Source organism: Guillardia theta (assembly GCF_000315625.1).
Source record: "Guillardia theta CCMP2712 unplaced genomic scaffold GUITHscaffold_50, whole genome shotgun sequence".
In the NCBI taxonomy this organism is placed as follows: Eukaryota; class Cryptophyceae; order Pyrenomonadales; family Geminigeraceae; genus Guillardia; species Guillardia theta.
In genome coordinates this window covers 356,133-384,006 of record NW_005434624.1, presented here as the reverse complement: position 1 = coordinate 384,006, position 27,874 = coordinate 356,133, and the positions used below count along the sequence as shown (strand labels likewise).

Below are 27,874 nucleotides of genomic sequence, written 5' to 3'. Positions count from 1 at the left end.
GGAGGGAGGGAGGGAAGGGAGTGATGAGATAGCGAAGCAGGGGGGTGGAGCGATATGCGTGAGAGGAGCGATGGGCTGTCTTAACACTGACCTTGTTCCTCGTTGTCCCTACAGGCTCCAGTGGGCCAAGAGAAGAAAACCTTTCATCCCTAGAAGTTCTTACCCCCCTCTTCCAGCGACACGGTAACCCCCCTCCCTCTCTTCTTCCTCCTCCCCTGCACCTCCTCTCCTCCTCCTCTTCCTCCCCCCGCCCGTCTCTCCTCTGCTATCCCCCTCTGTCACCCCCCACCCTCTTCCCATAACGCATTTCACTTTTCTTCTTCTCTCCTCCTCGTCTGCTGGTTACCCGTTCCTCGCCCCTCCCCTGCCTCTGCTCTCCTCCCCTCACAGCTGGACAGGAAGGAGGAGCAGGCAGGAGGAGCGTTTCAAGCTCTCCCTTGCCATGGCGAATCTTTTCCATGGCCTCACCGCCGCAATGAGCTCCTGCTTCCTCGGTCGCCTCCAGCTCGACCCGGACTGCGGCATTCCGGCCCTGCGCATCATCACTGCCGTCGAGCGAGTACGGCAGCGAGGAGGAGGCAAGGGGGGTGTAGGAGGGGGTCTGAGAAAGGGGTGGTAGGTGTTCATGCTAGAGGAGGAGAAGATGGCGGAGCAAGGAAGCTTCGCGCACGAGTCACTGCTGAGCCCTGACGTGGCGAGCCTGGTGGTGTCAAAGATACAGAGCCATGCGCTCGAGCTGCTGGTAGGATGATGATGATGATGATGATGATGATGATGATGATGATGATGATGATGATGATTATCATGATCATCATGATCATGATCATGATGAAGACGACGACGATGATGATGATGATGTTTTGGATGTTTTTCAGATGTCGCTGGTCAAGAGGCTTCGGCGTCACGGCTTGTGTTTCATGACGATTATCTCCTCCTGCCTGCTGTCTGCCATGTCCAAGACTTCCATGCTGCAGCGAAGGTGAGGGAGGCAAGAGGAAGGGAGGGGAAGGGAGGGGAAGGGAAGGGAAGGGAAGGGAAGGGAAGGGAAGGGAAGGGAAGGGATGGGAAGGGAGGGGAGGACTTGACTGTGACCGCAGAAACTTACGAATGACGTTGACCCTGTTGGACGCAGCGACATGCTGTTTGACGGAGGTAGGAGGAGGAATTGGAGCGGGGAGAGGGACTGAGGGGGATCAGGGGGTGGGCTTGCAGGACGGGTGAGAGGAAGAGGAGGTATGAGGAGGGGGAATTGTAGGGAGGAGGAGGAGATGTAAGGAGGAGGGGAAGGAGGAGGAGGAGGAGGAGATGTAAGGAGGAGAAGGAGGTTTCGTTGGTAGAGGAAGGCAGTATCCCTGACATGACATGGCAGTGGGGCGTCAGCTGCGAGAAGATTTTCTGTCGAGAAGTTCTTCTTATAGCTGCAGATGTCGTAGAAGCTGCTTCCTCCTCCATCAGCGGCATGACCAGTAGCGTGCAGGCGAATGTTCAGAGGGTAAAACTCCTCCCACTTCTCCTCCCCCTCTCCCGCCTCCCCTTCCTCCTTCCCCCTCCTCCTCTGCCTTGTTGCTTGTCCCTCGTCCTCTTCTCTCGTCCACCCCCCCCCCCTCCCTCCTACTCCTACCTCTGTTGAGAAGCCAGTGAGAGACACAAAACTTTTGAATATTTGCTATCTGAGAAGCATGAAGAGAAATCTCGTTGCTTGAGGCTCCTCGTCCTCGTCCTCGTCCTCGTCCTCGTCTTGCCTGTTGGAGGGACTAACGATTGGCGGGCATGGCAGGCGCACAAGAGGAGGAGGACAGCGAAAATGGAGGGCAAGAGCTCAAGTCAGACGATGATGGAGCAGACAGATGTTGCCGTTGCTCCCGAGCTTCTTTCAGCCTCGTTTCACCTGATAGAGGTCTGACCCTCCTCCCCCTTCACCCCCTCCTCCCTCTCCCCTTCCTCCTACCTCTCTTTCCTCTTCCATTGCCACCTCCTCTCCTGCTGCTCTTGTCTCTCCCTCTTGCTCTCCCTCTCTCTCATCTCCTCACTTCCTGACGTCCCCATCTTCTCTCCTCTAGCTCGCTCCACTTTCGTTGCTTCCTCCTTCTCTCCTCTTCTCTCCTCTTCTCTCCTCTTGTCCTGCTTCTCACTCTCCTCCAGTCAGCTGTCATGGTCTGCGGCTCAGTGCTCGACGGCTCAGTGAGAAGAGAAGTCAGCAGCAAAGTCATCGCCTACCTCCTCCTCTCCTACAACCAGACCGCTTTCCTCGCCGACACCGCCAGACAACAAGGTCCTCTTACTCTTGCTCCTCCTCTCCCTCCTCTACCTCTCCCTCCCTTTCTGCTCCTGCTCCTCCATTCCTCTCTTGCCCTCCTGCGTGTTTGCTTCCTCCTCTCCATCTCTCCATCTCATAGTTGCAGCAGGAGAAGTTCGTCTCGCTGCTCTCAAGGTTGCTTGGGCGATTCTACTAGCTCCTGTCAACGTTCCTCCTGCTTCTGGTCTCGTCATGCGCGTCTTCCGCTTTGCCACGCAGGTGAGTTTGCCCTTCCTCATCTTCCCTTCCAGATCCTCTGCTTCCTCTCCCTCTCCCTCTCCCTCTTCGTCTCCCTCATCCTCGTCTATCTTCTCCTCGCCCTCCTCCTTGTCTTCCTTGTGCCTCTGCTCCTGTCCTTGTCCTTCTGATTTACCTCGCAGGATCCTTGTGTGGAGGTGCGAAGTTTCTCGTCGCTAGCCATTCAGGCGCTTCCTTCCCTCATGCACCCACGAGCCCCTACGGTAAATGTCTCTCACTGCTGCTGCTGCTGCTGCTGCTGCTGCTGCTGCTGCTGCTGCTGCTGCTGCTGCTGCTGCTTGTCCTGCTCTTGCTCATTTTTGCTTCTCCTCCTCGTTTTCACCTCTCCCTTTGCGCCTACTCTTCCTACTTATGCCGTGCACTCGCGCCGCCCTTTGACGTCTCGTCAAGATTTTTCTTCCTTCTCTGCAAGCTCCCATCATCGAATCGCAGCCTCCCTCACACCCGCAGCGGCAAGAGGAAACATCAAGGTGGTCTTTTGCTCCCTTCCCCCTCCCTTCCCCCTGCTCCTTCTCTTTCCCCTCCCACCTCCCCGTCTCCTGCTCCCTCTCTCCCTTACCACTCCTCACGCTCTTCCATCGCAGGACGCCCCTGCTCCCTTCCTCTTCCCACGACGCCATGGAGATAACGAGTGACGTCCAAGGGGCGACTCAGAGGCCAAAGGAGGCTCCTGTAGCTGCCTCCAGTCAAGCACACAGACCAGCTGCTCTTGCTGCAGCCGATGCGGTCAACTTGAAGCAGCAAGAGTCCATGGATGCAGAGGAGTCGAAGAGGAAGGAGGTGGAGGCAGCCAAGAGAAGGCAAGCAGCGGAGGCGGCGAGGAAGGAGGAAGAAGAGGCAGCGAGGAGGAGAGAAGCGGAGGAGGCAGCCAAAAGAAGAGAAGCGGAGGCAGTGAGGAGGAGAGAAGCAGAGGAGAAGGCAAGGAAGGAAGAGGCAGCGGAGACGGCGAAGAGGAGAGAGCAAACAGCATCTACGACTGTTGGGAAAGAAGCGGACGTGAGGGAAGGTGCGACAACGAGAGCAGGAGAGGAGGAAGTCGAGATGCGCACGGCCGACAAGCTCATGCCTTTGAAGGAGGACAAGGATGGTGAAGACAGCGACGACCCTCAGCTCGTCATGTGCAGCCCCGACAGCGACGGTGATTGAACTCATACACGGGCGAGGAGCCAAGGAAGAGGGACGAGGAGGAGGAGGAGGAGGAGGAGGAGGAGGAAGATACGGAGAGTGGGGAATCGGGCGGTGAAGTCAATAAAATTCTTTTTTGCCTTTCCTCCTCCAAGGGAGACGGTAAGACGTCAAGGAGCTCGAGGCTCCTCACTGAGGAGCAGGCTTCGAGCTCACCTCAGCCAGGTTGGTGATAAGTACCCCCATGAGCGAGAACACCTACAGGAAGCGTCACTCGGAGGAGAGGAGGAGAGGAGAGGAAGAGACGAGAGAAAAAGAGGAGAGGAGGGAGGGAATTTGGAAGAGGGAGGAGGGGGAAGGAAGGAGGACCCAAGAGGATGGAGGGAGGGAAGGAGGACGAAGAGGATGGATGGTTTCAAGAATGAGCACGGGGCAGGAGCAGCGGTGAGGGCGAGGAGCGGAAGAGGGATTCAGGAAGAGCGAGAAGGCCAGATGGCTCACCAGGGTCGACGCGACGAAGACAGGCATCACCACCTGATCCAACCCAGTGTCCTCCCTCTTCCTGATGGCTCCTCTTCGAATCCAGAAGGTGTAGGCAGCCGAGGCAACGAAGAAGGTGGCGACGAGGGTGAGGAAGAGAGACATGATCTGGATTCCGGCGCCGTGAGCAGTGTCTCCCTCCGAGAAGACGGTCAGAGCTGAGGAGATGGACCCCAGAGTGACGGACATGTGCATCCTGCCAAGCGCGTCAGCCAGGTCGAGCCCAGGGGAAGATGAGCAAGGGGAGGCGACACGAAATGGAAACAGTGACAGCAGAGAGGAAGGGGAGAGCTGCAGACTTGTAGAGAGCGGGGGTGAGTACATGAACACGAGAATGGACAGGAAGCGCAAGGGATGATGCAACAACTTACCAAGAAAGGAACGTCCTCTCGTTAGCGAAGTAGGTCTTGGGCTCGATTCGGACAGGAACCTTTCGTGGAAGCGTCTTCTGGGAGGAGCCGAGTCCGCAGCAGGAGCACATGTCCTGATCCTGGGGATCCGCTCCGCCGGCAGCCCTCGACACATGTCGTCCGAGGAAGTCAGTGCCGGGTCTAGCGCCCTTCTGGCCCGTGGTCGGCCTCATCTGCCCGAGAAGAGGATGGGTCTCTTCCTCCGGAACCTCCCGGGAAAGTGCCCTGACCCTTCCTGCGCTCTTGGACTGTCCATCGCTGAAGGTAATGCTGCTGCTCTCGTCGTCCTCCTTCTTGCGGCTGGCTTGACCTCCACCCATGGCTCCGATCTTGGTGGTCCTGGCCTTGTTGGCAGCCGAGGGAGCCGAGGCGTTGACCGAGTCGCGGATCGACACGTCATCAATCCAGTAGGGGGCAGCTGCCACCAACTCGGTGAGCAGGACGGCAGAGCCGTGGATGAACTTGGAGAACTTGTAGACCTCGGTCACCATGCCAGACTCCAGGAGGTCCTTGACCCAGCGTGGGGGGTTCTCCACGTCTCCTTGCAGCTTGACCTCGAGGATTGCATGAGGGAAGTGGGTGTGCTCCGAGGCCTTAACGGGGATGCGTTCATCCCTCCGCCAACGCTCCGTGATGGTCGATGCGTATCCACAGCAGTCCTCCCTTACCATGGCAAGGTTGGTGTCCAAGGAGATGCGAACTGTCGCATCGAACGGAATCTGGAACGCCGTTCTCATGTACTGCGTGCGGACGGTCGGGCCAAGTTGCTTCGACTCGATGACCCTGGCGATCTGGGAGAACAGCTTGCAAGCCTCCTGGATATCCGAGTCCTTCTTGCCCTTCCTCTTCATGTCGTCTGCGAACTCGTTCACGGTGTAGCTGCCATTCAAAAACGGAACGACGAGTGGCTCGTCGAGGACGAAGCGCTCTTTCACCGACACATTCCCAGTCCAGGCGTCCAAGTGAGTCTTCCGCTCCACAAAGACACTCTTGATCTCAGTTCCATACCATCGAAGGCGAAGGGCAATGGCTCCTGGAGTCTTGTCCATTCTTCCGTGATACAGCTGCATCTGGCGGTTGTCAAAGTAGACAGAGTTGATAAGCTGAGAGTCCCCGCCACCAGTCCAAACACGGAAGACAGGAAGATGCTGCAGAATCAAGTGCTTCAAGGAAGAAACGTGCTCCGTAGGTACCCAGTACTTCTTCGTGTTACGAACAAAGTCCTGCTTTGCATCGTTGTTGGCAGTTCCAGAATCGTCTTGACGCAAAAGAGAATGGCAATCCGACAATGCCACAAAGACATCCGAGAAGTCGTTACGGATCCAATCCTGGTTCCTCAATTTGGCCATATAGAACTGATGGCAAGGGGTGTGCGGCATCAGTCTGTCGTGATTCTTGAGGAGTTTCTCAAACGCTTGGTAGTTCAAGTTGACAAATTTTTCCAGGGCAAGGAAGTCGGAACCCAGCTGCTTTGCTTCTGCCTCCAAGGCACCCAACTGCGTGAGCATGGTTCGCGCACGGGCGCCAGATTGCTCAGCACTCTTGTCCTTCATTTCCTTGCTCCACTGCTCACAGCGGTCCCTCAACGTTGAGAGCCCAGACCTGACACGCATGATTTCCGCATTGGTGACCTTGGACACAAATTCCATCTCCTTATCCACCATTCTGAACCAATCAACCTCCTTGAACGATTTTCCTTCGTAGATAATCTCTGGAGAAGCGCCGTATGCGGCCTCAGGGTGATCAGACATCGTAAGCGAAGCAACCATGGGAGTTGCGAGGCTTTTGCCACCCGCAACAGCTGCGAGTTGCTTCAGAACATTGTTGAGGAGTTGATAATCAGCAAGCATTTTCTTCCATTCTACGACGACTTGTCAGCGACCTTCGCCCACCAATTTTCCTCATTACCTGGCTTCTTGTTGCGTTGTTTTGCGAAATCACGTTCAAAGTGAGAATCGTTCTCCTCATCTGTGCCTTCTTGCGGGCCGTGTTCATCCACTTCTTGTCGCTCAGCCTTCTCATCCTCATCATCCTCGTCTTCCTCCTCTGTCAGCGGCTCAAGCTGAGTCTTGTTCTGATCAGCAATCTGATCCACGAGAGGGAAGGAGTCAGGGAGTAGCTCCTTGATCTCGGTGATGCTACAGGTGTACACTTCAGTTCCCGTGCTCCTCGAAGCAACATGTCCTTGAATACCTCGCTCCCTTCAGTTTCGAGACAGCATCATCTTGATTCCAGAACGCCGCGCACTTCTCTAAAAGCACCTTGAAGAGTGGTGAGGAGAGGTCATGTCGAACACGACAACCATACCTTCACTTTCTCGTCTGTCCTAAAGTTGAAGAAGGTATATTGCTTCTTCAACTCCTCAAAATACACTTTCTAAAGAAGCAAACCGGTTAGTCGCCAATATGTCATCCTGCACTTTGAACAGGTACCTGCAAAATCTGATCCTTGGTCTTCATGACCTTGTCATACTTCTTGAGGGATTTGCGGATTCCCTCATAGTTCAAACGACCAAAGTCGTACCTAGCCTTTGAGTCACACATCAAGCCACACAACCGTTCCAGCATCACAGTCCTCTGACGTCCTCGGTGTGGTTCCAAGATCTCTTGACGAGCCCAGCTACTTGCTACATGAAATAGTCAACTAGACATTGAGCATGAATGCTTGTTGCTATCACCGAGCTTTTCTGAGACATCATGACAGTGAGCTGCTCGCTCTCCTGCTCGATATCTTCGAACTTGGTGTTGTAAAATCGTTCTACTTTGGAACATTCTTCCGCGATGAAAGCTTTGAACGTGGGGATATCAACACGATCTTTGATCTTATCCTTCGCCCTCTGATTAAGGTATGTCAGAAGATGTAAATCGATCATGCGTGTCCGAGCAACATCCAGGCTTCACCTTGTAGTTGACGTAATTTGCTGCCCAGTCCGCGCGGGCGGCCTGTTCGATGAGAACACCGAACTTCATGCCGGACAATCAACCTGATACAACCACATCATGATCTAGAAACTCATTGAGCGACAGATTCTCTTCAAATATAGCAAACAGCCAAGAAGTTTATAGGTTCCTAATGTTGAACTCTTTCTCGATCCAGCCCCTGAACCATTTTGTAGTTTGTCTTCCATCGCTATGAACAGACACTAAGCTATGGGATCTCATTTGTATTTTTTCTGATACGAGCTGGGGAACATTTATCCAACCGATTCTAATCCATTATTTCTATACAACACCTCGATTCCCTCGTCGCTCTCGCGCTAGAAAACGTGGAACTGACGTCCACTACTCACAACCGTCCGCAAACATGCTTCACTGCCGGGGCCATAGGCTAGCCAAGAGATCTGAGAGGCATGCGGCAAGACGACGTCATTTCACGCGAAGAAAGCGATCGATCGATTCTCCTGCCTCTCCCCTCCCCCTCCCCCCCCTCCTCCCCTGCTGTCTGCATGTGGTGCCGCGCAGAGGGGCGTACCCGAGGATACTAGGAGCAGCGGGGGTGGGGTTGAATTTGACAAGGTGGGGTGGGGTGGCTGATGCTAGTTGAATGGCAGGGTCTTGTTGCCTGGTGCAATCCAATGGGGTGGGTTCTCAGTAATTGAAGGTGGGTAGGAATCGTGCGGTAGTGGGTGGGTACCGAGGAATGGCGGCGGGAAAGTGAAGTGACTAAAAAAAGTAATACATCGAAAAACATTGGGTGGGTGGTAGGAGTGGTCTATGAGGGGTACGATAGAGACTATCATTCGGGGTGGGACGCCACAAAAGGGTTGCGTCGGATAGCAAGAAAGATAGGAAGATAGGGAAGGCTGTAGGAGTTCCCAGGGGGGTGGGGTACTCCATTGCGGCAGGGTCCTACAGCCACGAGGGGAGGCGTAGACGTCCAGGGTCACGAATGGGAGACCGTCGGGTGCAGTAAACATTTGAGCGACAGGGGTGTAGCATTGGAGAAATGGGGGTAGGGTGCAAAGAAGTGAGTGGACGGGGGGGGGGGGGGGGGGGAGGGGGTCCTGGCTCTAAGGAAACTCTGGTCCAGGGTAGACAGGAAAAATTCCGGACAACCCCGTTTGTCCACAGAAGAATAGAGGATGAATAGTAGGGGTAGTTGGTAGATACGGGTGGGTGCTTCTTACGTCTCTAGACGAGGAGACGTACTTGGACAGAAAGGGGGGGTGGGGTAATTTTTTTTCAACACCGGTGGTTTCTACTGGATTTGACCACATCAAAGTACCCGTCATAATGGTTGATCCAACTCCGACCACCCTCCTTTTTATAAGGTGCATTTTTGCACTTGTTATGATGAGGGTGAGGCGAGGAATCTGGGGTCTCTTGAGACCCGGTATGCACATGTAAAATGATGGTAATTGGGGGGGGTGGGGGTGATGACTGGCTCTCAAATCTTTTAGTTTTTTTACGAATCGTTGCGAATTACTGGACAGTGACTGAGACGGGAGTGGGAGTAACTTAAATTTGAGTATTGTGTAATTTAATTCGAGCCATTCAATGCTGTGGGGTAGCGAGCGGGAAACGCTGGGTCAACCGGCTAGGCACGTCGGAGATAGTCTACCGATCAACTTCTCCTTCGGGCCTGGCGGTTCTCGTGACTGATCAAACGTGTGTGACTGCAGTGGCGGCGTTATTTTAATTAAGATACGTATTTAACATCTTCCGTCCTCTGGGGTGGGGTGGATGATTGTCGCCCGGGATTGTGCAGCAATGTGGGGTGGGCCTACTTGGAAAGGGTAGGGGTGGTTGATTCGGGACGTAGATTAGCAATGACGGGTAGTTCTGTGGTGAGTGACAGGGTCGGGGTGGCATTTCAAGAGGGGTGGGGTGGGCAAGCCGGATGGTAGGGAGATGCAGAGGAAGCGACAAGGGAGGAGGGGAGGGGAGGGAACGAGGGGAGGGACCGACGAAGGAGAAGCAAGCAAGAAAGAGATGCGAGGAGAAGTTTTATCGTAAGAGAGGAAGAACAGGATAAACGAACTGGAAGGGATTGATCGGCAGAGGCAGAACATCGAAAAGGACAAGATTGAGGGGCAGCACGGAAGAAACTAGCATGCGATGACATTGCGAGGGGCCACTGATGATAAAGTTGAAAAAGAGTGAGGATGTTGGAAGAGATCAGGTGTTTGAGGCAGTAAGACATGGTTGAGAACATAAGAGGCAAGGAGGCGGTGGAGAAGGTCATACAGGAAACGGCTGTTGACAGATTTAGTGGAGGAGACACTCTCTGTTGATAGATTTAGTGGAGGAGACAAATGGCTTCCCCTGATGGTCGAAGTCCTGTACTTGATGATGGTCGAAGTCCTGTACTCGATGATGGTCGATGTCCCGTACTCGATCGAGAGCCAGCACTAGAAATCAGAGCGGCAGCGCAACAGGCTCGGTTTCCTGGAACCTGTGGGCCTAGAGAAACGTGAGACAGCTGGAGGAATCTGAATTGGTTGAGGGTGGGGTTGTGATCGAGCTGTGCCCTCGGTACTTGTCTTGGGCAATGATGGGAGGGGTCGGCTGCAGGGAAATGCTGACCTTGTAAGATTCTGAACTAATACCCACGTGATTCGCTAAGTTTCGAGCTCCTCTGACGTGCTGATCGCAGATGGCTGCGTTCGAGGAAGTCTGCGCATGCTGTGCGCCGATAGAGCCGCCAAACAGAATCACTCGCGTCGAGCCCAAGACGTTCCTCGCCAACGAGAGAACATTCCTCAACTGGCTTTCTATGTCGGTGACCCTCGGGTCAATAGCGTCTGCTCTCGTGGCTTTCGGGAAGGCGAACTCGAGCCAGGCCGGGGCCATTCAGATCATGAGCAACGTGCTTGTCATCACGGCAATCTGCTTCTGTGTGTACGCAAGTAAGTCCAGAGGTCACTCGCCCCGTTGCGCTGACATGCCGTGGGTTCAGTGAACACTTTCTTCTGGAGGAGGAGACGCATAAGGCGAAAGGACGAGGGCAGCTTTGACGACCCTTATGGTCCCCTGGCTCTCGCCACTGTCCTCACTATCTCCCTGGCAACGACTTTTGTATGCTCTCTGCTTGTGACGAGAACATTCCTGTTGACTCAATCGCAGGCTACTGGTGTTGTCAAGCTATTCGAAAACGAGTATGTTAAGACAACATATTTCGCTGCCTCGCACAAATAACTTTAATGCAATCGACACAAGATGTCACTAAGATCCTCTCAGGCTTGTGCAATCTCGTTACATTTGTGCTCAATGCTCGCTGCTTCACAAGGCGTCCCCTGCGATCCAGCAGTTGGCGACCCTCCCGGACTCGAGGTGTGGTACCTTATTCAACTACATCGATCCAAGTCAGTCAGCATGAAGGGCGCAGCAGCACCGTCACCTTGAGGCTGAGCTCCTCGAGCGTCAGGTTGGGAGGATGATGCGAGGATCCTTCAAGGACGGCGACGAAGCTGACGCATCCTCGTGACGTTATCTCGTTCCCGTCCAGCGTAAGTTTGACAAGCGTCGTGTTGGTGCGGAGCGCCTGCTGTCTCGTCAATCTCGTCAAGTCCTCCCTCGTCCACAACCTCTGCGAGCTCCGTAGCGCCCGCATCCTTGATGAGGTTGCCTCCGAGATGCAGCTCCTGGTGGAACGAATGTGAGGAGACAAGCAGGGTAGAGCCAAGGAGATGGAGTGAGGCCGGGGAAGAGAGAACGAGAGAGGAGAGGAAGAGAGCGGAGGAGATTGCGGGTAGGGGAGGAAGGAGTGAAGACCTTTAGGACGGTGTTCACCCGAAGACTCTCAGCGAGTCGGGTGGCTCCGTCGTCAGTGATATACCCAGGCTGCGACCGCTGTTAGGCTTCGCCCACGGCCACAGTGAAAACGAGGGCAAGGCTGGGAGGGGGGAAGAGACTGGAGGAGCAGGAGAGTGGAGTCACCTTGCTGAGGTTGTCGAGGCGGAGGACTGTGCACCATTGATTGTTAGCAAGAGCCTCGGCAATTTCATCCACGTCGTTGTCCGTGCACTGACGTGGATTCATCATGATCGTTGTCGATGAGATGGAGGAGGGGGGAAGAGAAATGGGAGGAGACAAACGGGGAGGAGGAGGCAGCGAGAAGCTGTCACACCTGATACTCAAACTTGATCGCCTGGTTGTTGAGGAAAAATTGGGACAGGGGGTGTGCTTTCCACCTCCGCTGGGAGGAAAACGTGTGAGCGGAGGAAGAGGAGAGGGGGATTAGAGTGAGGATACCGCGACACGAGAGAATCCAGACTTCATGTCGTTGGAGGGATCCATGACGAGGATGGGCTTGCCATCCGATCCTCTCTCGGGTTTCTAGGATGAATAAGATCATGCACTGTCAATATGAGGAGGAGGAAGGGGATCGAAGAAAGGAAGACAAGCAGAGGGGAGAGGGGGAGGGAGAAGGGGATGGGGAGAGGAGGATGAGGAGGAGATCAAGTCAGAAGATGTTTAGCGCACAGGTCTCTTCAACGTCTCGCACAGTCGCGTCCTTGCCTTGGCTCCCATCTCTGAGGAACTTATGAGACAAGGCGAGAGGGCAGGAGAGGATGCGATCACCTCGCACTTTGGTAGCGAAGCTGAGCTCTTTTACCCATTCTACATAAGGACAGGTCAGTCGCAGTCAACGGGGTGTAGCAGAGGAGCAAGGAGGTAGCGTCAGCTGATGGAGAGGAGGATGACGTTGGGCGTCAGTCGCTTTTCTCTCCGCCTATCTTTTTCCCCCTCCCCCTCCCCCTCTCTTGTTACCTTCTCGCATCGCAGGCTTGTCGCATCGCAGGTTGTAAGTAGAGTTCACCAGCGTCTGTTTGTAGTCGAACGAAAAGTCGGTATCCAGTTTGCCCCTCCTGATGTTGGTGATGGAGTCGAGCTTGAATCTCTTGACCTTGTCATTCTTCTTGTTCTTCTTCTTCTGCGACTCCTGCGGCTCCGTCTCGGCCTCGGTGATCAGCATGAGCGACAACTGCAGGCTCCCCGACGAGACTTTGGAGTTGCTCCTGCTCATCGAGTACCACTGGTGGAGGAACTTTGGGATAGTGGACGCCTTGTGGGAAGCGGCCTCGATCTCCCTCAACGGCAAGGAGAACTCTCCGATCAGGTCGTCGGCAGAGAACTGATCCTTGTCAAAGCAAGAGAAGGTCACCCACCCATCCAGGTCCACGATGTCCAACACAAACGTCTCCTGCCACTCAGGCTCCAGCGTCTTGTACTTGATCGTGGACGTCTGCATGTTCCACATCACCTCCCCCTTCTTGTTCTTCGTGCCCGCAGTGGAGCTGAAGGACGAGAACTTCTCCGCCCCGATCCTGATCTGCACGTAAGGGTCCGAGAAACCGTTGAGGTCCATCACATCTAGACCCTTTCCTTTGTGCAACGTGATCTGCAGCTTCGGGTTAGGAGCGTAGAAGAAGTCGTCTGATCCCAGCACGAACCATGACCTCTCCCATCCCCCGAACATCTTCTGGATTGACAGCCACCCGGCCCCATCAAAGGTCGGCTTCCCCTTGCCCATACTCAAGTCGGCCTTCTTGATGGCGAACTGCTCTGGCCGGTCCCACGTCGCCTCAGAGTTCTTGATCATCTTCACTCGGCACTTGCTGTTGCCAAGACACACAAACGCCACCCACCTCTCTTCAGGGCTGGCGTACAAGTGTAGCGGGTCGTGGATCAAGACCCCGTTGATGTAGAAGCTGACGACCACGTCCCTGTTGTGGCTTCCCATGTCACAGCCAACCCCGATGATGTCCCCGGCCTGCAAGCGCAGCCGTCCAGCCCGGTCGAAGTAGAGGCTCGAGTCTAGCTTGGGTACGGAGACAGGCTTCCGCCGCTTTAGGTTGAACTCAGTGCCTCCTGACTTCACTATGCTCGGGGGATACGCCATGATGCTCGACTTGCCGCCGGCCAAGAGCAGCGCCCAAGGAGGAGGCTCGCCGACCTCGAAGGTCTTGAACCAGGTCCACAAGTCGTAGGAGGGGAAGGACTCGTGGGCAACCCCGATGCGCCAGCAGACTGAGTCACACTCGACGAACTGGATGGCGAAGTAGTGGTGGCAGGTCGGGGACCCCCACTCGTTGGTGCTCGTCATGACGAACTCGCTCTTCGCTGCCTCCCATCCCTCATCAGACGTGCGGTACATCTCAGTCAAGCGGCCATCCTCATCCATGCCGTCCAAGGCCACTCTCATCCCTGCCTCTGAAGCCGAGAAGCCGGGAATAAACGCCATGCTACAGCCCGCCTTTGCCAACCACCTCAGTCGAGATTCAACGCAGATATCCCACTTGGGAGCTGACGCTCAGAAGACCCTCCACAGCTCACCATTACCTGCGCCACCATGTCAGCAACAAGTTGCCGAAATGTACACCCTCGCAACCAAACCTAACTCCGATGTCACTGATCATCGTTCAAAGATTTCTCTTCCCATGTATATTCTTAGTTCCATTCTATGTGGATGCGTACATGTTTCATCTGCTGCCCTTCCTTCCTCGTGTTTGACAGCAAGGGATTAACTTGTCCTCCCTCGAATCCTCTTCCTGATTCTATCCCATACCACGTTTCCCTCCTGCATCACGTTCATCTCTACTTCTAAACATCCGTCCATCTTCTCATTCTGTTTCGTAGATACTCCCTCCCTCCCTCCCTCCCTCCCTCCCTCCCTCCCTCCCTTCTCGTCTCTTCCATCGCGACTCTCCGACTTCACAAGTTTACCCCCACCCCCTCCTTGAGTACCCCACCCCCAAATTCAACCATTTCTCATATTCATCAGCACGGCCAAGAGTGAGTCTCGCTCTACCCCACCCCTCTTTTGTGATCAGAGAACCGCCCCGGTAGCTTCATTACTGAAGAACTGAGACATGGGCCCGACTCGAGTGACTGTGACTCGCGGCCTCCCGGTTCGCCTCGTGGATCTGCGCCGTACGCCGGGTCACCCGGACTCGGGACGCCCGACCCTTTACTACTCAAACTTCCACCGTGACGGTTAACTGAGTTAAAGATTAGTACCGTGACTCCGGCCCGTACGAACTTCGGAAGACAATCAGGAGAGTCACCGAATCGAAGAGGCTTGACCCTGACAGTGATCGGATCGGACTGTCGGACTGCGGCCCGGGCGGCCCGCAGGCCGTTCCGTGGCATTCTGGGGTCAAACCGCGTTGGTTCTCGTCCCATATTTTCAAGGGGGTGGTGCATGGGAAAATGGGGGTACACGGCGTGTGATTCGCGCAGGTTGAAATTCTGTACTGTTGAAATTCAAACCATGTTCAAAACTGTGATTAAAAGTAATTTTGGATGTTTAGCTTATCGTTTCCTGGTACCTTGTAAAATGTTTTAATTCTACACGCCCTTTAAGGCAAGTTCAAGTCCGATTCGCGGAGCGGCTGGCCCCTGCGCAGTAGTCAGCCCCCCTGTCAAGCCTCCCTCAGACTCTCACTGAGGTCAGGGCCTGATTGCCACGCCGTGACGGACGGCCCTCCGACTCACAGAGTCAGGCCTGCCGCCCCCAGTGGCCGGCCTTCAATACACTCCGAGTGGCAAAGTCACTGAGCCGCTCAGTAATGATGTTTACTCAAAGTTAAGTTAAAAATCTGTACGAGGGCAATCAGGCTCTCAGTAGTCCGGGCTGATCATATGGGAGGAGGAAGGAATCGTAGACAGCGAGTGAGGGGAAGCAGATCCAGAGGAAAGAGGGAGAGGAGGAAGAGAGAAAGGTAAGCAAGGCTGCACAAGGAGGCAAGATTGGTGTAGCAGCATGTTCGCACAATCCTGTGACTTGCAAGCTCATCAGTTTGTGTGGGCAGCCAAGAATTGTATCTTCAGATCGATGGTAACTTCTTACGTTCCTAGGGACAGCGAGGATGCCAGTGCTGAAACTCATCCTCCTGCTCTTCTCCAGCTTCCCGGGCGATGCTTTTCTAGATCCACCCACGAGCTTGCGGGGCCCTCCTGCCTATCCGGGTCACGAAGCGCTGACAATGCAGCGAGTATGCTGTCTTCAGGGTTTCAGCTCTTCGTCTCGCCGCCAGGCAAGTAGGCCACGCTTCTTGGCCATCCGCACGAGGAGAAGCAGGATTGGAGAGAGGTCAGGGGCTCTCGATCAGGTCGGTTGCCCCATTGGATCTTCGATCCCCCTCAGGGATGCGAGGGGCAGCGCAGCGGAGGCTGAGCCGCAGCATCTTCGTCGTTCGGGTCCAGTCTACCTGTCTCTACCGCCTCCTGTTGATCCCGCGCGCAGGTGGTGCCATGTTAGGTCTCATTGCTCTCGTCCAAGTGCTTGTCGGCCATGCCCGCATCGTCATGTGGGGGTTCCTGAGGGCGATGTCGGCTCTGCGCGTTCACATGTTGTTGGTGTTCCTCCTCTTGTTCAGTCTGCACTCTACGAGCAGTCGCTCATGCGAGCTGCTGAGGGCGGACGGTCCTGGTGTACGCAACGTAGAGGAGCGACGCGTGGGGGACATTGCTTTCGCGTTCTCTGACAGACCTCTATGGAACGGCAAGTGGGAGCCTTCCAAGAAGTTAGAGGAAGGGATGGGAGGGGGGGACGAGGGGGAGGGCGGGGTACAGCTCACAGCGTATCATTCACTGGCGTTGGAGGCCTGGGACCTTGTGTAGGCGAAAGACATTTGAGTCAGGTTTCTCACTTACAAGAGCGGCAGGAGGAAAGAGTTCATCGACCAGAACGCATTGAACCAGGCAAGTGATAGCAGGAATGTGAAGGGAAGTGATCTCTGTATGCAGAGACTGGATTCCCCGGAACTTGTATGTTATGCGTCTGGCAAGGGGGAAGGGGGCATGACGACGTGGACAGAACAAGCTGTTTGGGGCTAGCAAGAACCAGGTGGTCACATGGGATGAGGTCGTGGTCTTGCACGTTCTCCCCATCCTTACCTAAGAGATGGTTCGTGCAGATCCCTCGACTCATCCGGGGCCGCAAGATAGAAACCCGGGTAGTGCTGCTGCTGCCTAGTCGCCTTGTGAACTTTTCCTGTCGTCGGGCAGGATGAATGTTACGGGCTGATCGACACGATGGTCTCGAGCCTTCCAGACAAGTTGTTCTCACTTAGCCTTCTGCTTCTTGTGCCGTAAGGTGATGTTGCCTAAGATACACAAGGTTCTACCGCCCAAGCCAGCTTACCGAGCTGATCCAAGTGATTGACCCCAACGGGGAGGACGAGGAGGAAGGGGACGTTGGACTGTCGCTGCAGAGAGGTACCTCAGAGTTACATCCTTTCCAAAGGAAACTTTGTAAGGGACTGTCACAGGATTCGTGGCTAGTCTATTCATCTCAGATGACGATGGCCTGCCTTGCTCGCGGTACCTCAGGCGCACTTGTCCATGTTGCTATCTTGACGATTGCTTGCCCAGTATTCGCTTCTCTCCTTCGCTCTGGTAAGAGATCTGAAGAGGGAGAGGGAGTAGGAGGGGATGATGATGTTGATAAGAAGGAGGATGAAGGATAACAGGAGGAGGGAATGAAGTTGTTGCGGGCAGGATCCGGCGAGTTCGTCCCAACGGCCCAGCGGACGCAGCAGGGCTGAAGAGAGGAGATGTAATCGTAACGGAGGAGAGCAGGTTAGCGGCCACGTTTCCGTCGTTTGGTCGTCAGTGACACATGGCAGCCTGTCGTGTGAGGGGACAAGGGAGGAGATGGAAGAGGAGCTCAGAGGAGCTCCGGGTAGGAGGCGTTGCAAGAAGGCACAAACTGCTGTCTGATTGTGATCGATAGGATCCAAACTTTCCCTGAAAGTCATCCCTTCCCCTCCATCCTCTTCCTGCTCTCCGGATTGCTCGCTAGGGAGCAGCTTGCTGAGCATCGCGCTGCAGAGGCATCAGCCTCCTTCCTCCGTGATCGAGTTGACGAGGAGTAAGATGCCGTCGGAGGAGGTTGCGGTAGGGAGGTGAGTGAAGCTTGCAGCTCAGCTTCATCTCAGGCTGCCTGGGGGATGCGGATGGCCTGCAGCATCAAACAGGATGGGATCGTTAGAAACAAGGACGTCGGGTACCTTCGCGTCTTCGATTTCAACACGAAGACTATGGCGGAGGCAAGAGGATTGTGATGACAGACTCTTTCTCACCTCCTTGAAGCTGGAAGAAGCCGTCACCCGGCTGCACCGAGAAGGAGGTATCGATCTTTACATGCTGGATCTCAGGTCAGAAGCACTCACCTCCCGCTCTTCCCATCCTTATCGCGCCCTCCCTAGGGGCAACATGGGCGGCTTGTTGAGATCGGGGGTGAAGACAGAAGCAACTTGTAGCAAGAAGTGACTGCTCGCAGATCAGCCTATGTGAATCCGTCCTGCCCAACGGGGAGGTCAGATGCTCCACCTCAGTCATCCAGCTTGCTCTCTCTGCTTCTTTCCTCTGCTGCTTTCCTTGTCGACATCCTCTCATATCCTTTCCTCGCCCCACCTTTTACTTCCTTTCATTTCTTCAACAGGTCATTGTGCATTTTTACGGGACCCACGGCCACCAGCAGACGATTTCTTCCTGCAGGTATGTATCTCTATGCTCCTGATGCTGGTTAGTGAAGTGATCCTGCAGTGAGAGCTTACTGATCCCCTCCAACGTGCCCATCATGGCAAGTCCTACCCCTCTGCTCCTTCATGTCTGATGTGCATCAAGATCCTTGTCGACGAGGGCACAGCCTCCAGCAGCGAGCTGGTTGCTGCGGCTCTAAGAGACTCCGGTCGAGCTCGAGTGCCCTGTTCAGCATGCAGAGAGTGAGTAGACTTGACAGGTCGAGCTATCCTGGTGGGCACGACAACATTCGGCAAGGGAACCATTCAGGCAATCCCTGACCTCCTCGTGAGAGTGTCTGTCTCTTTGCTTACTGAGGCTTGCAGGCGATCGTGAGGCTCTCCGATCGGAGTGGCGTGCAGGTACCATCCCGTCGATGCTAACAAGCATCATCTCAGCGCCTGTTGTCTAACGTCGAGCAACAGCTGACTATCGCCAAGTTCGACTCGCCTAAGCACTGTGGCATTGCGGGGAGGTGAAGTTAAGGGATCACGACAATGCTTGATCTCACCCCTTGTTCCAGCGGGTTGATACCAGACATTTTTGTCGAACATCTCAACGAGGAGGAAGAAGTGAGCAAGCTTGATCTCCTATGCCATTCTCACGCAAACTACAGGCTGTGCAACAAGCTTGGAATATCCTGTGTAGAAGTAGGTATGCATGTAGAATTTGAAATCAAATAGCCAAGGAACCACACAATTCAGGTCCATCCAATCAAATCACTCAAACATCGTCACTTCTCGTTCATTGCACTCAAAATGCACTGCTGGAGAATGCCTACTAGTGTACATCACGCTCCTGAGGCATGCCTACATTCCCATGGTAGCCCCGAGAGCTCGCGCATCGCCCATGCGGGACTTGTCGCGTGCAAACTTCTCGACGAATCCTGCATCGTTCAATGCAGCCTGGGGGCAAGAGTCAAGAGTTTGTTCCGAGACCCGAACACAAAGTAGCGAGGAGGAGAGGTCCACGAAACGAGACAAAGAGGTGTCAAAACACAACAATCTAACATTAAAAAAATGTCCGCAAATATCTCTACACTTGAAAAAAGAGTTTTGTAAGACAAGTCACACAACGTATCCTCTACCACGATGATGCGAAATCATGGGAGCGGTTGTCGCCCATTCCACCATTTCAACTACACCGAAAATTTATCTGCATGTTCACAGAGCACACGTACACAGGCACAACTCAATGTTCATGTCAGAGTCATGAAGCCAGCAAATGAATTCTTCGCTCGTCTCAGATTTATCGTGCCATACTTCATATCAACATGCTTATTCTGTCCTCCATCGTCTCACATTTATCTGAGCAGCATCATCGTTCTCATTCATATCATCATCATCTCATGATTCATCTTGGTATCAACTTCATCAAAATCCTTGTCATCATTACACTTGCATCGTTCAGCTCACAATCTTATCCACTTGATTCGCCGAAATTCCTCTGACCAACGTCGATAGCATGGTGCCTTTTCAGTACCAACCACCTACCCCACCATACTCACCCCCTACCCCTCCATTGATTTTTAAAACCGACCTTCTCTGCTCCACCCTTCAAATTAACCCCTTTGCAAAATCATTACCCCACATGAACCGCAAAACTTTTCAACAATCCCCGGGGTTCAGAATACCCCCACCCTTCTCATTTAAAACTTGATCCTGTCACCCCCATTGTTTCACACCTACCCCTTGATTTTGTAACTAGTACCCACCCCATAATAACATGATACTTCAACCAGAGTACCCCATATATGCTCTATCTCTGTACCCCTACTGAATAGAACAATTTACTACCCCACCCTAAGACACATCTACAGACAAAGTACCTGGTCAAGGGATGGTCTTGACGGGAAGAAAGAGGGGTACGGGAATTCTTCCACAAACTTCATAACCACCCCTCCCAAATCCTGAAATTCGATTGTGAAGCTGGGCTGGGGTAGAACTTCTGTTCGCTGGGGGAGGGGTACTCTTTTCTAAGCTTGTGTACCCCTTCTTGAGCCAAACACTAGGGATAAAAGGGGGGTGAGGGTAGACAACTGAGAATCATTTCTTTCTACTTGTGGGTGTCTGAAGGGGTAGTGCCTACCAGGATCTCGATAGGGTACTATTGCAGTGGTATATAGGGGTCCAATGGATGAGGGTGATTTGGATGGGGTGGGGGTAAGATTGGGGGTAGGGGTAGACCCTACCAACTCACCATATGGTGGGAAAGTACGATGCTTGAAGCGAATGACCGGGAAGAGGAGGAGGAGGAGGGGAAGAAAGAGGATGACAAAAACGACAACAATCCACATGGCGACCACGAGGTCGACAAGCAAGCATGGGAAGACGAAGGAATGAGGAGAGGAGATGGGTGGGGAGGAAAACAAAGGGCGACAAATTGTGCAGATGGTAGAGATGACCTAGAAAGGTCAAAAAGAATAGTTGACTTGGGTCGATTGGCAGAGATTAGCAACTCACAAGAGGAATTCCATGGTTGATGCGACCGAGAGGCAAGGACGAGAAAAGGACGAGGTGGTATTAACAACAACAAGACACCAATGCATTGAAAATTTCTTTGCTTGCGGTTTGGAGGTTTGGTGCGGTTCGTTCTGACTCGGTGGGTTGGCAGATGGAGATAAGTGCAACTACAGGAAATTTGAAGGAAGACAGCATTCTGCTGGATTCCGATGAGGAACCAGGCAGCGAGCAGGTTCGCAGCCCAGAGAGGGTGTTGAATCTATTGGAAGACATGGGTAATGCGAGCGGGGCATGTGTAGCGCTTGCATTCTTAGCTAGTTTGCGCAGGTGCTGTTAATCTCAAGGCTACTACGGCAGAGCAGCGATTGTTCCGGAAGAGGCTGAGGAGTCTGCAGAAAGAGATTGACAGCTTCTCCAGCCTCAGGGAGGTCGTCAACGTGCTGCAACGGTCCCCCAACTTCAGGAGGATGATGGTGTCGCTGCTGTCGGTGGACTGTCTCACGGAGATCAGGTCAAGAGTTACGATGCATGATGGCCTCCTGGACTTCATTGACTTCATGGCAAGCGACCATGACCTGTGCAAGCTCCTCCCCATCCCCTTCTCTGACTGGGCTGATGACACCAAGCAGACTCTCCAGCACAACGGTGCGAGCAGACAAAGGAGGAGCCTGCAGAACCGCCCTGCTCCAGCAGCAGGGCGAGAGGAGGACTCTAGCAGTTCTGGCTCCAGTATCCTTGACTTGATCACTTCCCTATATGCTCAGGCGCAAACGTACATGAGGTTTGTTGAGGGAGTGCAAGCGAGCGAGGAGGAGACCGATGCCATGTCGAGCTTCTGCCTTCGACTTATGGAGGTGCAGCAGAAGGTCCACAAGAGAGCCACCCAAGGGGCAAGAAACGCAGTGATCGTGGTTGATGATGATGATGATGATGATGATGAGATGAGCACAACCAGCCGGAAGCGCAAGGCGGGGCTGTCACTTGCCAAAAGCTCATCGCGGGAAAAGGGCATCGAAAGAGATGCGGAGGAGGAGGAGAAGAAATACGTGGATGCAGTCAATGATCTCAAGTTCAGAATGGTGAATTTGAAGGATCGTTTTGATGAGCAGGCGATAGGGAAGCTGTATGACATGAGGATGGGGCGTACGGTCAAGAACTCCTCTGCGAGCTTCACGGTCAAGGGGAGGATGGGGAGGATCATGACGGAGATAGCGTCACTTAGCTCAAGCCTGCCAATCTCCTCCTCCTCCTCTATCTTTGTGCGGGTGGACGAGAGCAGGCCCGAGCTGATCAAGGCAATGATAACAGGACCAGAGGACACCCCGTACGCCAACGGCTGCTTCGAGTTTGACATCCTCCTCCCTTCGGACTATCCAAACGCTCCTCCACGTGTCAAGCACCTGACCATCACTGGGACTTCGGACAAGTTCAACCCCAACCTGTATGAGAATGGTTATGTCTGCCTGTCCCTCCTCGGCACCTGGGACAGGCCGTCGTGGATCGCGGAGAAATCCACAGTCCTTCAAGTCCTCGTCTCCATCCAGGGGCTTGTCTTCGTGAAGGAGCCCTACTACAACGAGCCTGGCACTGAGCAGAGCACCTACACCCAGTCTTCGTCGCAGCATTACAACAGGAGTGTCGGGTTCCACACCCTCAACAGGGCAATTTGCCATCAGATCCTCAACCCCCCGGCGGATTTCCGCGACGTTGTGTTCCAGCATTTCAGGGCAAAGAAGGAGGCGATCTTGAAGCAGCTCCAGGCGTTCGAGGAGTATCAGCCAGACCCTCCCCGGGCCTCGAAGAAGAAGTACAGTTATGCCGTAAGTACTTCTTCTCACGTCCTTTTCATTCCCTCCTTTGCCCTCCTCGCTATCATTCCCTTCTCCATTTTCTCTTCCTTCACCTTGCACCGTTGCTCATCATGACATCGATCTGTGACAGATGCCAGAATTCAATCATGCTGTTGATGAAAAGCAGGTCAAGAGTCTCGGCTCTCGTCTCCGCAAGGCATTGGAGAGTCTATGATCATCGTGGCCCCTGTCTTGATTTGCCGGTCGATATCTATCTTTGCTTCTCACGCTCGTCCCAACCCTCATCCCCCCCGCCCCACCTCCCCCCGGCCCAATTTTGTTTTTCTATCTTCTCCTCTATTCCATGCTTGATATCATAACTCTCGTAGCTCTCCATACCTGCTCCCTCCACAACTCCTTGGATCACAACAAGAGTACGAGAAAGGAACTCGATTTAAACACCCTCAAAAATGAAAAACCGCCCATCATGCTTGCTGCTCCAGTCCCACTACCACCAGTGTCCATCGCTCATCCCTTTCTCGGTCGGATAAAATCATCTTCATCGAACGGCACGTATATCAAAGTCCCGTCCTCCAGCTTCACCTGCACATTCACCGACATTCACCATCGACACGATGCAGGCAGGGAGGGGCAAGACCTGGTAGGGAGCATCTGGTTTGGTGATGGGCCAATCAGGCTCTCGGTATCCAATCTTGATGACAACACCTTCTCCCGCAGTCAGCAACCTCTTCTCCTTCCCCCTCCCTTTCCCCTTCCCCTGCTCTCCCCACCCTCCCCCCCACCTACTCCTCTACTCCTGCCAGGCAACCCCCTAATTCCTCCTCCTCCTTACCGGGGAGCCAAGTGCCGCACTGGCAAACCACTTTGTCTCCGACCTTGAAGCGAGGGTTGCTTTCTGCCTCAATCACCTGCTCGAGCTCCTGCCTGAACTTCACCATCTCCTCTTCCGTCAGCAAGCATCGGTCCAGAGCCTTGCGGATTGCCTCTTCCTTCATCCCCGCCCCGATGAACACGAGCTCCTGCCTCCTATCTCCAAACTCTCCCTCCCAGTCATCCTTCATGATGGCCTCGTAGTCCGAGGGGGACGCAACCTTCACCGCCTCCAGCAGCTTCTCCTCGGTGTCTGCCCACCATTTCCCAGCATCCTCCAGCGCAAAGTACCTGCCCACGTGCGACCAGTAGCGAATCCTGGTGGGCATACTGTCCAGCCAGATGAAGCCCTTGCTCCTGAAGACCGGCTGCAGCACCCGCCCGTCGGAGGTCTCCTCCTTACCCTTGATGAACTCTCGATCGTTTAACAGTTTGTAGAGGTACGTCTCTGCGTCTTTGCGAGGTATGGGCCAGCTCTTGACCAGTTTGAACAGCCGGTCTGTGTCAAAGGGCCTTCGTGCTCTGCCGATCAAGGTCAAGGAAGGGAAAGGAGGCCGAGAGGAGCGGAGTGGAGGAGGAGGCTACCTGTAGACGAACGAGGAGATTCCGATCTTCTCCTCTGCCGTTGTCTTCTGCTGCTCGTGGGAATGAGAATGTCCATGAGCTACGGAAGGCGTCAGGATGGCGCAGCAAAGGTCAACCTCTAACAACCTTGGTCGGTGCAGTGGGGGTCGTCACAATGCTCGTCGTGCGAGTGAGCATGGTGGTGTTCATGAGACTGATCTTGACAATGCGGGTCTGCAGATGCCTCAGGTCAGGTGGAGGAGGAGCAGTGATCGGCTGATGGAGGGAGAGCAGGAGCGGAGCAAAAGGAGCAGCAGGAGCATCAGCAGGAGTAGCAGGAGGGAGGCTGCAATGATCACCGTGGCATGCTTCGTCGTGCGAGTGACCTTCGTGCTCATGCTTCGCCTCATGTGCAACTTGCTCAACCTCCGCATCTTCGCTGAAGAGAGACTGGATCGGAATCTTTCCCCAGCTAGTCTCGATCAGTTTGTGCTTCTTTTCGTGGAGCAGTCCATCAACGATCCGAGCAGTTGTCTTTACGGTCGAGGAGTCCACCATGTCCACCTTGTTCAGCACGACCACGTCGGCCGCTTCGATCTGCTCGGCAAGGAACTCCGACACAGCTCGAGCAGCTGCACAGTCCTGCCCTACCTCTGGGGCCAACCGCGACACCTCCCCCAGCCGCTCCTCCGACATCCACTGTTGCACGAACTCACTCGAGTCCACCACCGTAACGATCTGCTTTATCCTCGCATCGAGGGCAGACTTCAGTCCAGCTGCCTTCCCTCGCTCGAAGTTCGACTTGACGATCGAGGGCTCCGCAACCCCCGACAGCTCCACAAGGATGTGGTCGAACTGGTTGCCCCGCGCCCTCCCTGTTTCCACAAGCTTCTCCACCGCGCTGAAGAGCTCGTCGCTGATGGAACAGCAGGCACAGCCATTCTGCAGCTCGATGGTGTCGCTTCCTCCAGGGACCGAGGATGAAGTCACCCCTCTCACAAGCTTGGCATCGATGTTCACCGACGCCACATCGTTCACGATCACTCCGACTTTGAGGCCGACTTGATTCTCGAGGATGTGCTTCAGGATCGTTGTCTTCCCTGTCACAGCATGTCACGAGATCTCTTCTGATCCAAGTCGCTTTCTTGCTACCGGATCCAAGAAAGCCTCCCAGCAGTGTCACTGGGACTGAGGAATCGTCGGTTTTCATGCTGAGCGAAACTCCGCATGGCAGAGGAGAGCAAGTCCTCCTGCCGAGCCTGGAGGAGGCAGCTTCGTTAGAAGAAGACATCTTCACAGGAATGACATCCAGCCAGCACCTGAGACTTGCCAGCGAAGGCAACGACCTTCCATGGAGGCCAACTGACCTCAGCCCTCCGCACGTGCTCGTTTTGCTGTATCCTGAGGGGTTACGAAGGAATTGGATGCTGTGCTGCCAGCCCAACGCCGGCAGTAGCCCGGAGGCTGCAGTGAAAAGGAAGAACAACCCTGCGCACTTGATTATGACTTCGATCTTGACACAATTACACACTCAAAAGCGCGACAACAAGTGTGGCAACGAGCGCAAACATGTCCGCCCTATCCTCCGTCGTACCCTCAAGCTGCTCACCAACCAGAAGAAATCACCCACCCTACATCTCCACTTCAGGCTCTACAACCATATGATACCCTTCCATCTCATCTTTAGGTCTTCTGGACTGTCCACCTTCAGCGCAATACTGAACCTCCCATGGATTTCCTGCACCACGGTACTCCTTCTCACTTCGTCTCTGGTCACATCAGCCTCCTCATCCTCCTTATCATGTCCAGATCTCCTCTACACATCAGATTTTCTCTATCTCTGCCTTCCCTTGCATCGCATACTGCATTCCCTCCCCCTTGCCCCTCCTTACCTTTCGGCCCCCACCGCCTGCCCATTGCGCCCTGTCAGTATACTAGGGGTACTTGGAAATGAAAAAGGGGGTCTCAAGTTCCCGGGGTACTCTGTGCAAACCTTGCAAACCCGCCTCAAAATTAATATACCAATTGATAAGGGGCAGCATAAAGTACTTCAGGAAGGGTTGAAGAGGGTTGACGGTAGGCGAGCAAGCTATAGGAAGGGTCCTAGGAAATGGTGGAAGGGGTAGGAGGTGGGTATTCCATGGAATTTGAGTAAAATTTAGCGACACGAGGGCTGACATGGCGAGGGGGTTGCGGTAGGGGAGGTCGCGGATCGAGGTAGGGAGGGAAGGATCTCTAGGAGGAGGAGGGAGAGAGGGAGGATACTGGAGATGATGCGAGGGAAGTGGAGCAAGTGAGGTGGATGCCAGAGGAGAAAGGGACAAACATGGCAGAGGCTGAGCAGTGAGGTTTCGTGAAAGGGATGTAGAGTAGTTTCGGAAGGAGGGAGCAAGTGAGGCTGGTGGATGAGAGAAGGAGGATGCAGGCAATAGCAGGGACGAGACAGCTGTCAGCACGTTGCTGCAGTTGTGATGATGCTCTAGGCTGGAAGGAGGTGTAGATCAAACCACCGCGTTTTGTTGGAGCCTCTGAGCATGTAGCTTGCTCACCCGACTGGTCGGGTGTTGATCACTGGCGCTGACCATTGCACCTCTTTGTAGTGCCCAGCGCTTCTTCGTCATCTGACAGCTGACTTGATGGAGTGGACGTACGAAGGGAAATACCTGACCGTGAGTAGAACGTCGGCCACGCAGGAGGGGCCCTTCACAGCAGGATCTAGCCTTGAGTCCGAGTACTGGTCCTTTCAGGGAACCCAGCTGAAGATGAACCGAAAGTTTGTCTATGGAGATGCTCCATCAAGTGGTGCCAGTGCTGAGCCCAAGGCTGCGGGCAAGGTCTCGGAGAGCAAGCCGTCGGCCTCCAAGAGCCCGCTGCAGGATGCAGAGCAGTACCTGATGAAGCATCAGGTGCAGGCGAGGATCGAGCAGGCAGTGAACGAGATTCTCAAGTCTATGCCGGAGAACCCAATGGCTGCCCTTGCTCAAGCCCTGCAGACCCTGACACCAGCGAGTAGCAGTGAAGTCTCGAAGCCGCAGGCCCCGGCGGTGGACGTGGGGGCGCTGGAGGCTGAGATCAAGAGCCAAGGAGAAAAGATCCGTAGCATGAAGGAGGCCGTGAAGAGTGATCCCTCTGCGTTCTCCAAGGAGCAGATCGACGTCGAGGTCGCCAAGCTCAAGGAGCTGAAAGCGAAGATGCCAGCAGACTCCTCTGACAAGGACAAGGGCGACAAGAAGGAGAAAGGGAAGAAGGGAAAGGAAGACAGCAAGGCCAGCAAGCACATGATCCCCGTGGAGCCAGTCATGGGTACGAGAGACTTCTACCCCGAAGACATGCGTGCCAGGAACTGGCTCTTCGGTCACTTCAAGGAGGTTGCCCGGCGCTTCGCGTAATCGACCTGCTGGAGGAGGGATACAGCATGACTGATGTTTGCTGTCAGGTTCCAAGAGTATGACGCGCCAGTCCTCGAGCACGAGGAGCTGTACAAGAGGAAAGCAGGTGGTGGCTGCTGCCCCTGCCCCTGGTGCCTTGACGGCGATTCGCAGGAGAGGAGATCACTCAGCAGATGTACAACTTCGTGGACAAGTCGGGATACGCGGTGGGTCTCCTGACGCTGGTTCTCAAGAGACTGATGCACTTCAAGGTGACGCTCAGGCCCGAGATGACCCCTACTCTTGCCCGCATGATTTTAGGTGACCCCACCGTCTTCCTGCACCCACCACTACCATCGGATGCGCTGACTTGTTCCTGCGCTAACTGTGTAGGACGTACCACTGAATCCGGAGAGACGAAGATGATCCTGCCCGTCAAGTGGTTCAGGTTGTTGTTGACTCGAAGGGGCTTGAGGTGGTTGACTTGTGGGCTGCCTCCAGCCTTCCGCAATGCTGGCGGTTTGAGACAACGCAGAGAGGACGTAAGAGGGAGCACTATCAGGTCCTTCACAAAATTTACATATTCTCCCTCCCTCCCTTATGCAGCGTACCGGTCACATTGAAGACAATAGGACCCCAATGACCACTTTCACTTTGAAAATCTGACGCAGGTATATCTCAGTGAGTTAGCGCAACGC

At 54.3% G+C, this 27,874-nt stretch overlaps 10 protein-coding genes across 10 annotated transcripts in view; 7 read left to right on the top strand and 3 right to left on the bottom strand.

Moving 5' to 3' along the window:
- Positions 1–442: 442 nt before the first annotated feature.
- Positions 443–3,700, top strand: GUITHDRAFT_140978 (hypothetical protein; the record flags this gene model as incomplete). Its single annotated transcript, XM_005829766.1, has 10 exons — positions 443–559; positions 620–742; positions 1,098–1,152; positions 1,425–1,492; positions 1,778–1,897; positions 2,143–2,272; positions 2,406–2,515; positions 2,677–2,757; positions 2,945–3,024; positions 3,139–3,700. 10 exons carry the CDS (start codon positions 443–445, stop codon positions 3,698–3,700), a joined length of 1,446 nt encoding a protein of 481 aa, XP_005829823.1.
- A 1,303-nt stretch (positions 3,701–5,003) lies between these two features.
- Positions 5,004–6,116, bottom strand: GUITHDRAFT_49309 (hypothetical protein; the record flags this gene model as incomplete). Its single annotated transcript, XM_005829765.1, has 1 exon — positions 5,004–6,116. A coding segment is annotated over one exon (1,113 nt), but the record flags the coding sequence as incomplete, so codon positions are not given.
- A 4,168-nt stretch (positions 6,117–10,284) lies between these two features.
- Positions 10,285–10,658, top strand: GUITHDRAFT_40360 (hypothetical protein; the record flags this gene model as incomplete). The annotated part of the gene is made up of 2 exons (XM_005829764.1): positions 10,285–10,477; positions 10,528–10,658. Coding segments are annotated over 2 exons (324 nt in total), but the record flags the coding sequence as incomplete, so codon positions are not given.
- A 2,548-nt stretch (positions 10,659–13,206) lies between these two features.
- On the bottom strand, positions 13,207–13,904 carry GUITHDRAFT_153453 (hypothetical protein; the record flags this gene model as incomplete). The annotated part of the gene is made up of 1 exon (XM_005829763.1): positions 13,207–13,904. A coding segment is annotated over exon 1 (556 nt), but the record flags the coding sequence as incomplete, so codon positions are not given.
- Positions 13,905–15,722: 1,818 nt separating this feature from the next.
- GUITHDRAFT_111206 (hypothetical protein) lies at positions 15,723–18,784 on the top strand (the record flags this gene model as incomplete). The annotated part of the gene is made up of 19 exons (XM_005829762.1): positions 15,723–16,192; positions 16,241–16,343; positions 16,393–16,440; positions 16,493–16,531; positions 16,584–16,633; positions 16,687–16,793; positions 16,847–16,898; positions 16,950–16,973; positions 17,076–17,133; positions 17,409–17,468; positions 17,516–17,583; positions 17,648–17,734; positions 17,786–17,816; positions 17,860–17,895; positions 18,207–18,270; positions 18,322–18,389; positions 18,428–18,463; positions 18,527–18,576; positions 18,625–18,784. 19 exons carry the CDS (start codon positions 15,723–15,725, stop codon positions 18,782–18,784), a joined length of 1,611 nt encoding a protein of 536 aa, XP_005829819.1.
- Positions 18,785–18,821: 37 nt separating this feature from the next.
- GUITHDRAFT_153452 (hypothetical protein) lies at positions 18,822–19,542 on the top strand. The gene has a single exon (XM_005829761.1). It carries the CDS (start codon positions 18,860–18,862, stop codon positions 19,052–19,054), a length of 195 nt encoding a protein of 64 aa, XP_005829818.1. The 5' UTR covers positions 18,822–18,859; the 3' UTR covers positions 19,055–19,542.
- Positions 19,543–21,822: 2,280 nt separating this feature from the next.
- On the top strand, positions 21,823–22,287 carry GUITHDRAFT_61095 (hypothetical protein; the record flags this gene model as incomplete). Its single annotated transcript, XM_005829760.1, has 1 exon — positions 21,823–22,287. A coding segment is annotated over one exon (465 nt), but the record flags the coding sequence as incomplete, so codon positions are not given.
- Positions 22,288–23,156: 869 nt separating this feature from the next.
- On the bottom strand, positions 23,157–25,018 carry GUITHDRAFT_73657 (hypothetical protein; the record flags this gene model as incomplete). Its single annotated transcript, XM_005829759.1, has 4 exons — positions 23,157–23,766; positions 23,830–23,945; positions 24,235–24,908; positions 24,961–25,018. 4 exons carry the CDS (start codon positions 25,016–25,018, stop codon positions 23,157–23,159), a joined length of 1,458 nt encoding a protein of 485 aa, XP_005829816.1.
- Positions 25,019–26,406: 1,388 nt separating this feature from the next.
- On the top strand, positions 26,407–27,093 carry GUITHDRAFT_153451 (hypothetical protein; the record flags this gene model as incomplete). The annotated part of the gene is made up of 1 exon (XM_005829758.1): positions 26,407–27,093. A coding segment is annotated over exon 1 (646 nt), but the record flags the coding sequence as incomplete, so codon positions are not given.
- Positions 27,087–27,874, top strand: part of GUITHDRAFT_87963 (hypothetical protein) — a gene marked incomplete at its 5' end in the record, with an annotated part of 2,958 nt that continues 2,170 nt past the window's right edge. Inside the window, 6 exons of the mRNA XM_005829757.1 lie at positions 27,087–27,193; positions 27,245–27,306; positions 27,351–27,403; positions 27,449–27,508; positions 27,593–27,624; positions 27,678–27,738. Of these exons, the coding sequence (XP_005829814.1) occupies positions 27,087–27,193; positions 27,245–27,306; positions 27,351–27,403; positions 27,449–27,508; positions 27,593–27,624; positions 27,678–27,738 (375 nt within the window). The remainder of the gene's footprint in view (positions 27,194–27,244; positions 27,307–27,350; positions 27,404–27,448; positions 27,509–27,592; positions 27,625–27,677; positions 27,739–27,874) is intronic.

Excerpts from the sequence above, each read along its gene's own strand:
- GUITHDRAFT_153452 (XM_005829761.1), top strand. The coding sequence starts at position 18,860 with ATGCACTGCTGGAGAATGCCTACTAGTGTACATCACGCTCCTGAGGCA.